Source organism: Lithobates pipiens, unplaced genomic scaffold (assembly GCF_037356315.1).
Source record: "Lithobates pipiens isolate NorthernLeopardFrog02 unplaced genomic scaffold, aLitPip1_a1.2 Scaffold_23, whole genome shotgun sequence".
Taxonomy (NCBI): domain Eukaryota; kingdom Metazoa; phylum Chordata; class Amphibia; order Anura; family Ranidae; genus Lithobates; species Lithobates pipiens.
This window is the reverse complement of record NW_027507785.1, coordinates 285,115,086-285,129,183: the sequence shown is the minus strand read 5'-3', so window position 1 is coordinate 285,129,183 and position 14,098 is coordinate 285,115,086. Positions and strand designations below refer to the sequence as shown.

Here is a 14,098-nt window from a genome sequence, read left to right as displayed (position 1 = left end):
CTTAAATTCATACCAAGTGACGGGGCTCGCGAGGTGTCAATTTCGCTGATGGAGGCAGCGACATTGACTTCCTTCCCTAGTCCCATCTACCTGGAGCCTCTTCTTTGTTTCCGGTTTCTATGGAAATGAAGCATAGCGAATCCGTGAAGAATTAGGAGGAAGCATTGTGGGATGTCGGGGTTGAAGTCGACAACAGGAAATGACACAGCCCTCACATAGACACTGCATTTTTCCGGCAGGGTCTCCGCTTGTCGGAAAGATAAAAGGTACGACGCATACATAGGCGACGTCATCACAAACGAATATAGCGAAAACTCCCAAGGCAAGCAGGTAAAGATAAAATTAATGATGGCAAATTATTTTAAACACTGCAATTGATAATTCCATAAAAAGTTATAAGAATGGGTATGTAACCGCTTTAAACTCAATCCTGATACTAGGGGCGAGTGAACTTGTCTGGGTTTTATATGTGGGGCAACTGCCAACCAATCATAAAGCCTGAAAATTGCATATTTTTAAAACCAATTCTGCCCATTTGCATGATTAATAAACAAGGGATGGTCAAAAAAATGTTTAAAAAAAGTCATATATAGCAGTAGAGAGTCATTCTTTTTATGGATTTTTGAGGGAGACATGGGAAGAACAATCATGAGAAGACAATCATTTCAATTATATGCTTGAGTGATGTCTTTCAAGTAGTATTAGATCCAAAAGCTAACATTTATTATATGCAGCTTAACAGTTTGTAATTGTGATGGCACATTCGTTTATTATTTTTTCACTTGGTGATCCAGTCAGTAAGTGTTTTTTTTTCAAAAGAACAAGCTGTACTGCAGAGTTAACAGCTTGTTAGAGTTTACAATCTAGGAGTTGTATGACCGCGCAATTTTCGTTCAAAGAGTGACAGCGCTGAAAGCTGAAAATTGTTCTGGGCAGGAGGGGGGTTTAAGTGCCCAGTAAGCAAGTGCATAGTTGCCAACTGTCCCGAATTTCCCGGGACATGCCCGGGATTAGGACATTTGTCCCAAATGAATTTTGTCCTGGGAAATGTCCCAGGAAATTCGGTTTGTCCCGGAAAATTCAAATTTCCCATTTTTTGCCGCCGGCCGCTAGAGGACCAGAAGCTGGTCTTCAATAGAGAACCTGTGGCGCTGCCCACCCCCACTGCCAGTGTGTGTGTGTGTGAAGAGCAGTGGGTGGTGCCACAGTTCAAAGTTAGCGCGGCAACGACGGCTGCCGCTTGGAGGACAGGAGGAGATCATATATCCTGTTGGGGGCCAGTCCGGGCCGTGCAGTGAGTATGTCGGGGCCAGTCTTTTACATGCTGTCACTGAGGATGTGGGGGCCAGTCTGTGGATGTGGGGGCCAGTCTATGAATGTGGGGGCCAGTCTGTGGATGTGGGGGCCAGTCTGTGGATGTGGGGGCCAGTCTGTGCAGTATGTGGAGGCCAGTCTGTTCGAGATATGGGGGCCAGTCTGTGCGAGATGTGGGGGCTAGTCTGTTCGAGATGTGGGGGGGCAGTCTGGATGTCAGAGGGGCACCAGATGTAAGGAGGGGCTCCGCTGATGGACACAAATATGAGGAAGGTACCTCTGATGGGGCACCTGATGTAAGGACAGACTCCGCTTGGGACACCTGATGGAATTATGTGAGTTGAATGATTTAATTTCATATTACAATGTAATAATAGAAATAATACACTTCAATCATCCTGACACCATAACAATCATGGCGCCGGGATGATTGAAGCGCTAACACCAGGTATTTGGAATATCTTTATCTGCTGATTGTCAAACTCTGGAAAACACATACTGCTATTGTGGTGTAGGATCGGGGGGCTACTGTCTCTCCTTTCCCTCTCCCCCCTCCCCCCTCCTTTCCCTCTCCCCCCACATTCATCTCAGACTCTAACCACACCCCTTTGAGCCACGCCCCCATGTAAGCCACACCCACTAATTTACGTAAACCACGCCCATATTTTGTCTCATTTTCACCTTTTCCAATGCCACACCTATAACTGCATGCCCCACCCCCTAATTATAATACAACTCCGCCTACTGCCAAAAAAGTGTCCCGATTTTTTTTTTTTACAATGTTGGCAACTATGCAAGTGGTTAAAGTGGAGGTCCACCCTAAGGTGGAGCTTCCACTCATTGGAACCTTCCCCCCCTCCGGCGCCACAATTGGCACCTTTCAGGGGGGGTGCAGGTACCTGTACAGTACAGGTATCTGCACCCACTTCTGGCGTAGATTCTGCAGAAGGTACGCCCCTTTCCGCAGAATCTACGCCCCTTTCCGAAGGTCCCCCGCTGCCTGCTGGGAAACACACGGATCCCAGAGACAGCGGGGACCATCCTTATTGCGCAGCGCGACTTGCGCATGCGCAGTAGGGAACCGGGAAATGAAGCCGCAAGGCTCCACTTCCTGATTCCCATAACCAAGATGGCGGCGGCAGCATCAAGAGATCGGCTTCGGGTGCCGAGATTGCGTGTCATTATTTTAAAAGTCAGCAGCTGCAGTATTTGTAGCTGCTGGCTTTTTAAAAAAAAAACGGCGGACTCCCGCTTTAAGCTGTATGTGGTGTTATGGAACAGTACGATTCTCACAGACAGCATCAGCAACAACGTTTTCTGACATCATATATTTTGTGTATAGATTTGTTTTACTTTTACATTATTCCAGCAACAGCACCACAATCTGATTTATTATCAGTTGAAAAAAAGACTTTTGTTAGGCATTTTTGGCCATCACTTATCAGTCAGAAATAGGCCTAAGCTGAACAGTGGAAGTTGCAAGCACAACAGATCTAAAAGTTGTAGCAAAGTGTACTTTACAAAATATACAGCTAAAGCCCCCAACTTCATATCATATGACAGTGTGAAAACAGTTTCATAATAGAGCTTATGAACTTCTTTTTTCATTGTACCACATTGTATTGCCTTAAAAGTGTAATGTAATGTCAAAATAGAGTGCACAAAAACACTTCAAAACAACATCCACACATTCCAGAGACAAAGCAGTTTTTATCCTGAAGTATAAATTAGAATGTATTATTTAAGAGACAATAGCAACACACATTGCACGTTTGATGGACAAAAATACAGTATAAGCAGCTTGATTAGACCAGAATTTAAGAGTGAGAGAGAGAGACAAAGCAGTGTGTATCCCAAATAAAAATTACTGTTTTATTTCAGAAACAGTAGCCACAAATACTGTACTTTAGCTGCAAAGTATGTAAACAGCTTAATCAGGATTCAAGGTAAGAGAAAGGGACCAGGCAATTTTTAACATTAAATATGAATTAGAAGGTATTATTTCAGATGGACACTAGCACAAATGTTGGAGTATTGGAGCACTGCAATTAGCCACAGCTTGGAAAAACTGTGCATGGATTACGCTGCAGCCAACATTTGAAACATTTCGCAATTCAGGTCCAGTTAAGGAAACATTGTTTATCAAACTTTTACAGTGCTGGAGCACAGAAATATTGCAAGAGAGGCCACAGGAGCTGGTAATAGTGGCAGTCCAGCAGAGATAGCAGGAGCTGGTAATCATGGTAAGTCAGTAGCAGCGTCAGGGTATGGTAATGGTGGCAGTAGCAAGCCAAAAGAAGTGGCAGGAATGGATAAAGAGGCAGGCCTGAAGAGGTAGCAGGAGCTGATAATGGTAGAAGCAGCAGGCCAGGAGAAGTGTCAGGAGCTGAGAAAGAGGTGTCATGCCATCTGACGTGGCAGTCCAAGATGTGGCAGTAGCTAGTAATAGTGGCAGGCAGGGAGATGCGGCAGGAACTGGTAATAGTGGTGGTGGCAGGAGCTAGTAATGGCGCCAAGTCAGCAGAGGTGCGAGAGGCTGGTAATAATGGCAGCAGCAAGAGTGTGGGAGAGGTAGAAAGTGAGGAACAAGGAATCGTGCAGACCTTTTCCTGCTAACCAGTATCAGTTAGGTGTTGCTTCCACCAAGCTTTGTTCTGCAGATTCATGTCTCCTCATGCACGTGGTATTCAAATGACTGGTTGTTTTACCATGACTGATATGCTGCAGACAAAGACTTCAAACCAATATGATGCCATTGATAGCAAATTTGTGAAGTAAAGCCCAGACTGCTAAGTTATGTGGAGCAGCTCTGGGGATACAAGTAGCCTGTGCTCCTGGGGCAGTGCCATCTGGTGGAAGAAAATAGCTGTTTCCTCCACAATCTTTGGCACCCAGTTATGGTTTGCCACCTAACCATGGTCAGCCTCCTCATTGTTCAAACCCACTTGGCAGTAAGCTGCAACTGAAGGAACATCACAGCCAGTTGCTGCTCCTTGACTGGTTTACTGTTCCTTTATGCTCTTGGTCCTCTCCTCCTCAATATCTGATAACATGAATTCTTGAGCATCCTCCTACAACAAGTTACTGGTGGTGTGAAGAAATAACTCAGTCAACTTCTCTTTGCAAGTTTGCAGGGCAATTGATGGATGTGCAGCAGCTGTTGTGAAACCTGACTGTCCTGCATCTGGGAGAAGGAAGATGTGCCCCACTCAACTATCACCCCTGTGTGCTCTGGCTGTAAAGTATTCCCACTGCCTGAGAGAAAGGGTCGACATGTAGTGCATCTCAAATGTGCAGACTGATCACTGCTTTGTTCTACAGAACCTACTCACCCCCTACTAGCTCTGCATGCAAAACTTTTGCCTCTGCCTTTAGGCCTGCCATACATTATGATTATAAAAGATTGTCTAACTTTACTATCAAATATAGCAATGGGGGACTAAGGATGTGGGATTTTTTTTATTTTTTTTTAACCTTGCTGAAAGTAAAAACAAAATATAAAAAAGTGAAAATAAATTATAAAAAAATTCCAAAAGGTTGGGCCAGCAGTTAAATACCAAATGAACACATATAAATGGAGTCCTAAAAAGTACTGTTGGGTCTAATATGTAGCCCGTCCCACTACAATTCACAGTATTGTAGTGTGGGAGCTGCTTCCCTCTGGTGTCTGTATTTAAGTATCTATTGCTTGGTAGATAGTTACAGACAGGTAATTCCTGCCCTTGCTAGCTGGGTCAGAAGCCCTGATTGGAAGACAGTGATATCTTATAAAGGGGAGTTTCCAGGAAGTAGAAATAGAATTGAACTGCATGACCTTTCATGCAGGAGCTGCTGTATTTAAACCAGACCAGAAGCAGAGACTATTAGGTAAGTGCTCTTGTATTCTAATGGTTTAACTGCTGCAGCTTATGTGTGCATCTGAAGTCTGGTGACAGAATTTTCTTATTGTTATTGTTATATATTGTTATTGTTATATAATTGTTATTATCTCACATGCACAGTGGCAGTTAGCTAGGTCTGTGCTACTGTATGTGTATAATGGTAATTTTTGCAGTATATTATTAGATAAACCTCTTTAATTAAAAGAGGAGTGTGAAAAAATAATAATAAGAGACATACTCACCTAAATGGTGATCAAAGACTGCACTGTCGGCTGAATCTGGGCCACAGAAGTGCAGTCCCTTGATCCATAGGAGAAGTATGGCCAAAAGAGTTTTAAAAGCTAAAAAAATGAAAATCTACTTACGTGTTTATCCAATGAGTTCATCCATGGGGAGTTTGGAACAAGAAAAGGTATTATACGCATACATTACAGCTTTAAAGACTGTATCTCAGGAAGGGGGGGGGGGACTTTAAGTTGCTGCCCCAAAACGGCATGTGGCCTGGAACAGTAGATTATTTTTATCACGGTAATATTACTGTTATTTTTAACACTTTCAAGCATAACAGATTAGATCCTTTGAAGAAACATAACTCAATATTCAGCAGTTTTCCAACAAACTCCTGTACTAGTTTACCAATCCAGTTAATAGTTATTGATAATCATGTACATTCTCTAGCAGGACCTTTTAAGGGAGTATAAATAACGATGATTACTCACCACGCTAAGGCCGAGCAGATCCCAATGAACATAGTCAAGCCTTTGCTTATCGAGGTTCTCTAAGTAGTGCTGCAAGCGGGTGTAGGTGTAAGGGTAACAGTAGGCAAACTGGTACACATCATCATCCCGGTCAAAACAAAACGCAAAAGACATGACATAGTTTTTGCGATGATCTGGGCAGCGATAGTAGTACACGTTTTTGGAGGGCAGCCTTTGCCTGCAAAGAAAAAAAATACATACAGTAAATTTCTATTTTGTACCCACCTTCTAAGTGCTAAGCCCCTAAAGAAATCTGGCCAAAAATGCTAATACAGATGCTCTGTTATCCTGTAGAGTGCTCTGAAAGCCCTTAAACCCTTTATGAGTAAATATGGTACTCTGACAAACAAATAGTGACTTTAGCTAGAATGACAACGTTTTTATCCCTACTGTCTTCCTGTCTAGCAGGATCACTAACGATCATATTTATAAACCAAATTACTTGCATTTTAGAGTTCCCCAGGCTTAGAGGCTTCTGATGGGAGGTTATTTGTATGCACTTCAGGGTGCCTTATTCAACACTTAAGGCTGAATTTAAATTTCCTGCAACCCTAAGACAACTGCTTTTTGCCACTCTTACTGCCCCAGTGGGATGGCTAGCTTAGTAATAAACTAACAAACTCAAACATCATAACCACATAAGACATACCGAAACTGGTGGTTGAAAAATGCTCAACATTAGTATCAAAGGTTGGCAAACAGAGAAGTAGGCAACCTGTTACCCTATTTTGATACCAGTTCTTTTCTAAGTGTTCAGATCCAGAGTAGGCCACTTATATGTGTACATAGAAGTACAGAGTGAGTCAGTTCTAGGTGTACACATTCAGAATGGGTTAAGTCTAGGTAAACATCTCCAGAATGGGCTGATTTTTAGGTGGACAGATAGAGATTGGGATTTATAGGTGTACATATTTGAAGTGGATCAGTTTTAGGTGCACAGATCTAGGGTGGGTGAGTTTATTTATTTTATTTTAAATGTTTATTGATACAATCTTTATAAAACAGACAATAAAGTATGAGGTAAGTAGGGCATTTCACCATATAGGGAGTATCACATGCACATAGGAATGTGAACTCTTAAATGCATGATGTAGTCTAACAAATCAACTTTCTATCTTTGTTTCAGTTACACATATGTACTACATCATACTATACTGTACAACTGATTTAAAACATCAAAAAACTTTAAAAAAAGGAAAAACATTGGTGAAAGAAAAAATAGCTCCTGAAGGGGAAAGGGGGGATTGTAACAAACATTACCGAACCAGAGTGTGAGTGGTGTACTGGACTCTTAATTAAAGCCCCAATTGGATTGGAGAACTCAGATTCATCCCATGCCTTCCAGATCTTAAAGAACCTAGGTAATGAACCATCAATAAATGCAGTCAAATGTTCCATCTTCTGGGAAGGTAGGATGAGATGAGGACAACCAGCATATAGGTATGACCCACTTTGCAGCCAATAAAATAAAGGACATACAGTAAGTCTCCCTGAGGCTTTAGGGATATCTGGTAGAGGACGACCCAATAGATAATGTATGGGATTGAGAGGTATGGGGGTGTTCAGTAGGTTTTGCAGAAAATCCTGAATCTGGCCCCAAAACAAACCAATAATGGGGCATGCCCAGAATATATGAAAGTGGGTGCCTGTGGACACCTGGCATCTCCAGCATAGACTTGAGGCTTCTAGGTTTTGAGCGTGCAACATGTCAGGAGTCCTATACCAGAAAATAAGATTCTTAAATGCTGTTTCTTTCTGCACAGCACAATGTGAGGTTCTAGATGTGGATTCCCATATTTTCCCCAATCCTCTAAAGAGATAGATTGCTGTAAAATATGGGACCATATGGGTGTGGACTCAGGGGGAGAGCGTCATGTAGAATATTGTATATAGACAAAATGAATTGAGGTTCATAAGGACCATTAGCACAAAGTGTATATATATATTTTTTTTTTACGAGTACATATCCAAAGTGAGTAAGTTATAGGGATACAGATCCAGAGTGGGTCACTAAAACACTATTCCACCAACAAACTGTACAAGATAGTAACAAGAGGGACCTGACAATGGGAAGCAGGACATACTGCCAATCATAAATATGACATTGGTGAATGTGTGCTGCCCCTGGTAGACTTGCTACCCCAGACCATGGCCTATGTTGGCTATACTGAAGTCCACCCCTCTTAACACTGTTATGTCATTTTGCAGTGAATGGCAGGACTACAGGTACACTTTAATTTCTTCAATGCCTTTGAAACACTCCATCAACAACTTTTCATTAATATGCATTAACCATGAAAAACATTAATGTGACAAAAGTTACAAAAATAACACCATTACATTGAATTATTGTCGCTTTCATATTTTACATTAGTAAAGCTCTTAAATAAAGTAGGGTTTTTTTCCCATAAAATGGCTTAGGCATGTGAACACAGTGAAAGCATTTTAAATGACCTATAAGAGGCAACGCTTTTTACAAGCATGATCCCTGAACGGCTAAAATGAAATGCATAGAGCTGCTGAATAAAGAAGATTTTTTTATTGAATTTTTTTATGTGTTTAAATAACCAGGCAAGCACTCCTCTGAGTCAGCAGATCAGGTGGCTCTCTAGCATGACTGGGGATATGCAGGTTGTAACCTCGACATCTACTGAATGTAAATATTGGTTTAGAAAATTGGCAGTGAGCATTTTAATTCTGTCCCACACTTTCAATTTATCTGTCCATGTAGAGCTGAGCTATCAGAAACAGTCCTTCTTACACAAAGGTGGAGAGCAGCCGCTGTGCACAGATTTGTGCCACTTGCTTTAAAGCTACACTCCAGGCAGATATAAAAAAACACAATTTGATCCAGTTATGTTTTCATAAAGCATAATAAATGTATGTTTACAGAACTAGCGAAAGTACCTAAAACTACTGTATATTCATATTAGTCTCCTGTAATGCTCTGTACAGCAGGACTCACACTGGGGCTGATTATTAGCACTCTGGGCCAATCAAGACCCTATTGCATGGCATGGCTATGCTCACATTAGTGTGCTGTGATTCTTCCTTGATCAGTCACAGGCTGGGGTGTGTCCTGAGCCAGCCAGGATTACTCATCTTGCATTGCCCCTCCATGTGCTCCTTGCTGTAAAGGACAGTTATAGGTAGGGGCAGTGGCCATTTGTTTGTACTGTTGGAATACTGGTGAGGGGTCACACTGGACACCATTGTAATATAGGCTGGGTGTCCAGTGTACCCCTGTGCCTTTAAGGAGGGATGAGCTCCCTCCAGGCTTACCTGCCCCCTACCTATCCATTATAATGTATGTGCTTCCACTGTGGAGGCTCTCAAAAATTTAGATTTAGGACTTCCATGAAGAAACTCTGCAGCTTGAGCATGTTTTTGCAAATGAGTGCAAACTAAACCCCTGCTTTTAATGCATACTCTTAGACAGGTTAATTTGGTTGGTTGCAGACTAGTCGGTAAGTAGAGCTGGGAATTTTCTTTGGTTTTGTTTGACACGTGTCGTCCTTCCATGTGCTCCTTGCTGTAAAGGTCAGGTATAGCTAGGGGCAGTGGCCATTTGCAGCATTGCTCATCTGCCCAGTGTTGGACACCAAGTTCTTGTGAGATTTTGGAAGCCCTGTTGGTGTAGATATGTATATAAATACCAGGTACTGCATCACAAGAGAAGAGTCCTACATTGGATAGCACCAAGAACAGGTAGATAGCCAACATCATCATTTTATGGTTTCCCAGATACCGATTTTGTAGACCAACCAGAGGACACATGACAGTATATGATAGCCCCACATATTTTTTCATATATGTAGCCAAGTCCCGGGCCTCTCCAGCATAATCCTGCCAGATGCCTTCTATGCATTTTCATATGTCTGAATACTTTAAGCTCCTTCTCCACCTACTATATTTCTATGCATAAGAAAAAAAAGGTTTCCAGAGTTGGGCCTTAAACTCAGTGACTTGCTTAAATATAGAATCTTTCATATTTACCTACCTAAGAAAAAGAAATATATACTTTTTTAAGTTCTGACCATAAAAAAAATATTTGTACTTTCATATTTTGGACAGCCTACAAGTCTATAAACTGCTGTATTATATAGTTTCCTAAAGCTGCGTACACACGGGCGGACTGTCTGGCCAACTAAGTCCGTCAGACAATCCGATGGACAGTCCGTCCTACTTTCGAATGAACGGACTTGACCACACACGATGAACAAACAGTCCGTTGAAAGCTTGCGCGATGACGTGTACAGCACGTACGACGGGACTAGAAATAGGACGTCCAATACACAGCAATGCAACCTTCCGCCGTGTAAATTCTTTCTGAGCATGCGCCATACTTAGTCCGTCCAACTAGCCTACTCACGAGCGGACTGTCCGCTGAAACCAAAGTTGGACGGACAATATTACGGAAATTCCGAAATACTTAGTCCGCCAGACTGCACGCTGAAAAAGTCTGCTGAAGCCCACACACGAGCGGACTGTCCGCTGAAATGTGTTTCGGCGGACTAAGTTGGACAGACAGTCCGCCCGTGTGTACGCGGCTTAAGTTTTACAAATCAACACATATTACAGGGTACATCATTGAGAATTTCAAAGTATGTTGGGCTTTCTGTTTTAATACGTATATTAAAGTTTTCTTATCAATCACTTGGCATAAAATGTTTTTAAAAATGAATATATTTAGATGTTGTCAGAAACTATGAATCAGACCGAGACAGAAGTACAATTAAATCACACTTGTTTATTAAATAAAAAGCTAAATAGAGTAAGCGTAGTCAAAGCATAGCCAGAGTCCAGTAACCGGATAGAGTAGTCAGCCAGTCCAGAGTTCAATAACCAGATCGGGTAATCAACCAGTCCAGAAGTCAGAGATCCAAGTGGAGCAACAGCAAGCAGGATAAGTAGCCAGAAGGGATGTCAGCAAACCAGTCTTTAAACAGAACCGCAGGAGATGGTTTCTTGTGATGTGACCAAGGCGAAGGCAGAGATGAAGTGAGCTGGACAGCTTTAAGTAGGCAGGTCAGAGAAGCAGGATCAGGGACAGCTGGGTAACCGTGGAGAGCTGCCAATTAGCCAACAGCTGAGCAGCCAGACCTGAGAAGGAAGGGATAAGCCAGCCCTGACAGATGTACAAAGAGTATCAGTAGCTGAGTAAAGCTGGACATACACACTCAGAATTCTTTGGTTCCTGATGAACCATCTGAAATTTGCTTTATGGGTGGTCCTGCTGGCCCCCTCCCACCTGACATCTTTTGACTGAAAAGTAGCCAGATGTAGAATTTTTACCCAAACATTTACAGCATCCTATCAGATGCTGTTGATCAGATGATTGTTCAGAAATTCTTACAGCCACCTGCAGCAGCTGTCAGACTACAATAAGCACAGTGGGAGATTTGTCCATTTGCATGGATGGAGGTCCACAGGCTGAACAAAAAAGTTAACTGTGTATGGCCAGTCTTAGGCAGGCTGTAGAATATGCAATGTTCTTTCCTTCCACCATGGGTGGAAGGAAGAATATTGCTTGATTCCCCCATTACCATGGTCAGTGTTGATGGAGGAAGCCCTACCACAGCTCTTTTGTGTTCTGCCAGTGGGGAACCTTTCCTGCCAGTAGAACACAATAATCGTTTGGTAAAACCCTGACAGATTGAGTTTTGTTTACAACCAGGGTGCCCATACATGAATTTAAACTTGGCCGGTCCCTGCTGAACCAGACAAATTTTGATCCATGTATCGCTGGCTTAAGTCAAGTACTGTGAGAGATAATTATCCTCTTTGAGCTAACACAGGAAATTGCACGGGACACAATCATGTCAATCCTGACATTATGAACAGATTTTTTATATGTATCATTTACATTTATATACACCTTATGTATATCTAGTCCCAACAGCTGCCAGGCCTGTAACAAAGCCTTACTGTATCAATATTAAAAATGCCACTTCCTCTTCATTTCATAATTTGGACTCTTGAAATTCTTCCTCTTAGGCAATTTGAAAATTCTCCTGCCTTTTAAAAACTCAAAGACTTTTGTCTTTAGTGTATTTTACCTTTCATTGCAGAAGCTAAACATCTGCTTTATTACTCATCATGACACCGGCTCTCTCCCTGCCTCTGGCTAATGTGTCCGAGCTTGGTTCCCTGACCATCTGGCTTCAATATTCCTCTGCCTTGTCCGTGACTTGAAACCAGTTTCTCTTCTTCAATGTCATAACAAATCTCTTACGGACTTCCACATATAGAAAATCTAATTTATTCATTGTCATAATAGAGTGTTACTAAACACTACACTACAAGGGGGAATAAAAACAAACTTCATAACTGGAGATAGTAGGCACATGAATGGCCAAAATATGTTTGCCGCCTTTCCACACTCAAGTTTTTTTTTTTTTTTTTATGTTTGTTTCATTATAACTCCTTGTGCAATCTCAGGTGCTATAGAAAAATGTACAATACAATTGTAAAACATGTGGATAGCTTAATGACCTCTTTAGCATTTTCAAAGAATTTGCTTTGAAGGCCCAAGCTGAAACCTAATATAGTAAGACATTCAGGAGTCAGGACTACGTGCTTGAAAGGCTACAAGTGCTGAAGGAGGTTGAAGCCCAACGTTAGCAAAAGGATGGGGTGGGTTAGAACTTATATCAGGCTTTAAATCATGTATTTGTCCCAATTGACAAGACTGTATCTCACTTCCTGTCCAGTCTGTTATCCCTGAATAGGAAATGAGGAGAAATCTCCCTAATGGGGACATGGGCAATAATAAAAATCATACTAGAGGTGCAAACCCATCCCCATTCTTCCTGAATAGCATTTGTTTACTGTCTCTGTTTCTGTTTGGAAATTTCTTTTCACTTCCTCCTTTGTTTGGCCCCACATTATATAAGATATTTAAGGGCTGTTCCCAAGCAAGTGCACCAACACCAGTATAAGGCTAACAGAGCCTTCTTATTCTATACTAAATTTTGGATAGGGATCGGCAAAGGACAAAGGTCTAGTCAGGTAGGGTGCAGGGTGAGAGGTGGGGGGCAGTGTGACAGGAGGGGGGCAGTGTGACAGGTTGGAGGCACTGTGAGAGGTGGGGGCACTGTGACAGAAGTGAGGGGGGCACTGTGAGAGGTGAGGGGGCACTGTGACAGGAGAGGGCACTATTAGAGGTGAAGGGGACTGTGAGATGTGTGAGAGGTTAGAGGGAGCCCTGTGAGAGGTGTGGGGGCAAAGTGAGAAGTGGGGACACTGTGAGAGGTGAGGGGCACTGTGACAGGACGGAGGCACTGTGAGAGTTGGGGGCAGTGTGACAGGTGGGGGACATTGTGACAAGAGGGAGGCACTGTGAGAGGGGGGAGGGGAGGGGCAGGGTCATATGATAGGTACAATGTAAGAGGTGGAGGGGGGTGGGTGAGAAGTAAGGATGAGCTGAACACCCCCCGGTTCGATTTGCACCAGAACGTGCGAACAGACCTAAACTTCGTGTGAACTCTAGAACCCTATTAAAGTCTATGGGACTCAAACGTTCAAAATCTCAAGTGCTAATTTTAAAGGCTAATATGCAAGTTACTGTCCTAAAAAGTGTTTGGGACCTGGGTCCTGCCCCAGGGGACATGTATCAATGCAAAAAAAAAAGTTTTAAAAACAGCCGTTTTTTCGGGAGCAGTGATTTTAATGATGCTTAAAGTGAAACAATAAAAGTGTAATATTCCTTTAAATTTCGTAACTGGGGGGTGTCTATAGTATGCCTGTAAAGGGGCGCATGTTTCCCGTGCTTAGAACTGTCCCTGCAGGAAAAAAAGTAATTTAAAATCACTCGCAGCTATAATGAATTGTCGGCTCCCGTAATACAGAGAACAGTCATTGAAAGTCATTGATATAAAAAAAAGGCGTGGTGTTCCCCCAAATTCAATTACCAGGCCCTTCAGGTCTGGTATGGATATTAAGGGGAACCCCGTGTCAAATAAAAAAAAATGACGTGGGGTCCCCCCTAAAAATCCATACCAGACTCTTTATCCGAGCACGCAACCTGGCAGGCCGCAGGAAAAGAGGGGGGGGGCGAGAGGGCGGCCCCCCTCTCCTGAACCGTAGCAGGCCACATGCCCTCAACATTGGGAGGATGCTTTGGGGGTCACAGACCCCTCAAAG

The 14,098-nt window shown here is 42.6% G+C and overlaps 1 protein-coding gene across 3 annotated transcripts in view; it reads right to left on the bottom strand.

Moving 5' to 3' along the window:
• Positions 1 to 14,098, bottom strand: part of AGBL4 (AGBL carboxypeptidase 4) — a 2,901,779-nt gene that overhangs the window by 1,434,471 nt on the left and 1,453,210 nt on the right. For all 3 annotated transcript variants that reach the window (XM_077450277.1, XM_077450278.1, XM_077450279.1), the window contains exon 5: positions 5,915 to 6,131. In XM_077450277.1, coding sequence (XP_077306403.1) covers positions 5,915 to 6,131 — 217 coding nt within the window. The remainder of the gene's footprint in view (positions 1 to 5,914; positions 6,132 to 14,098) is intronic.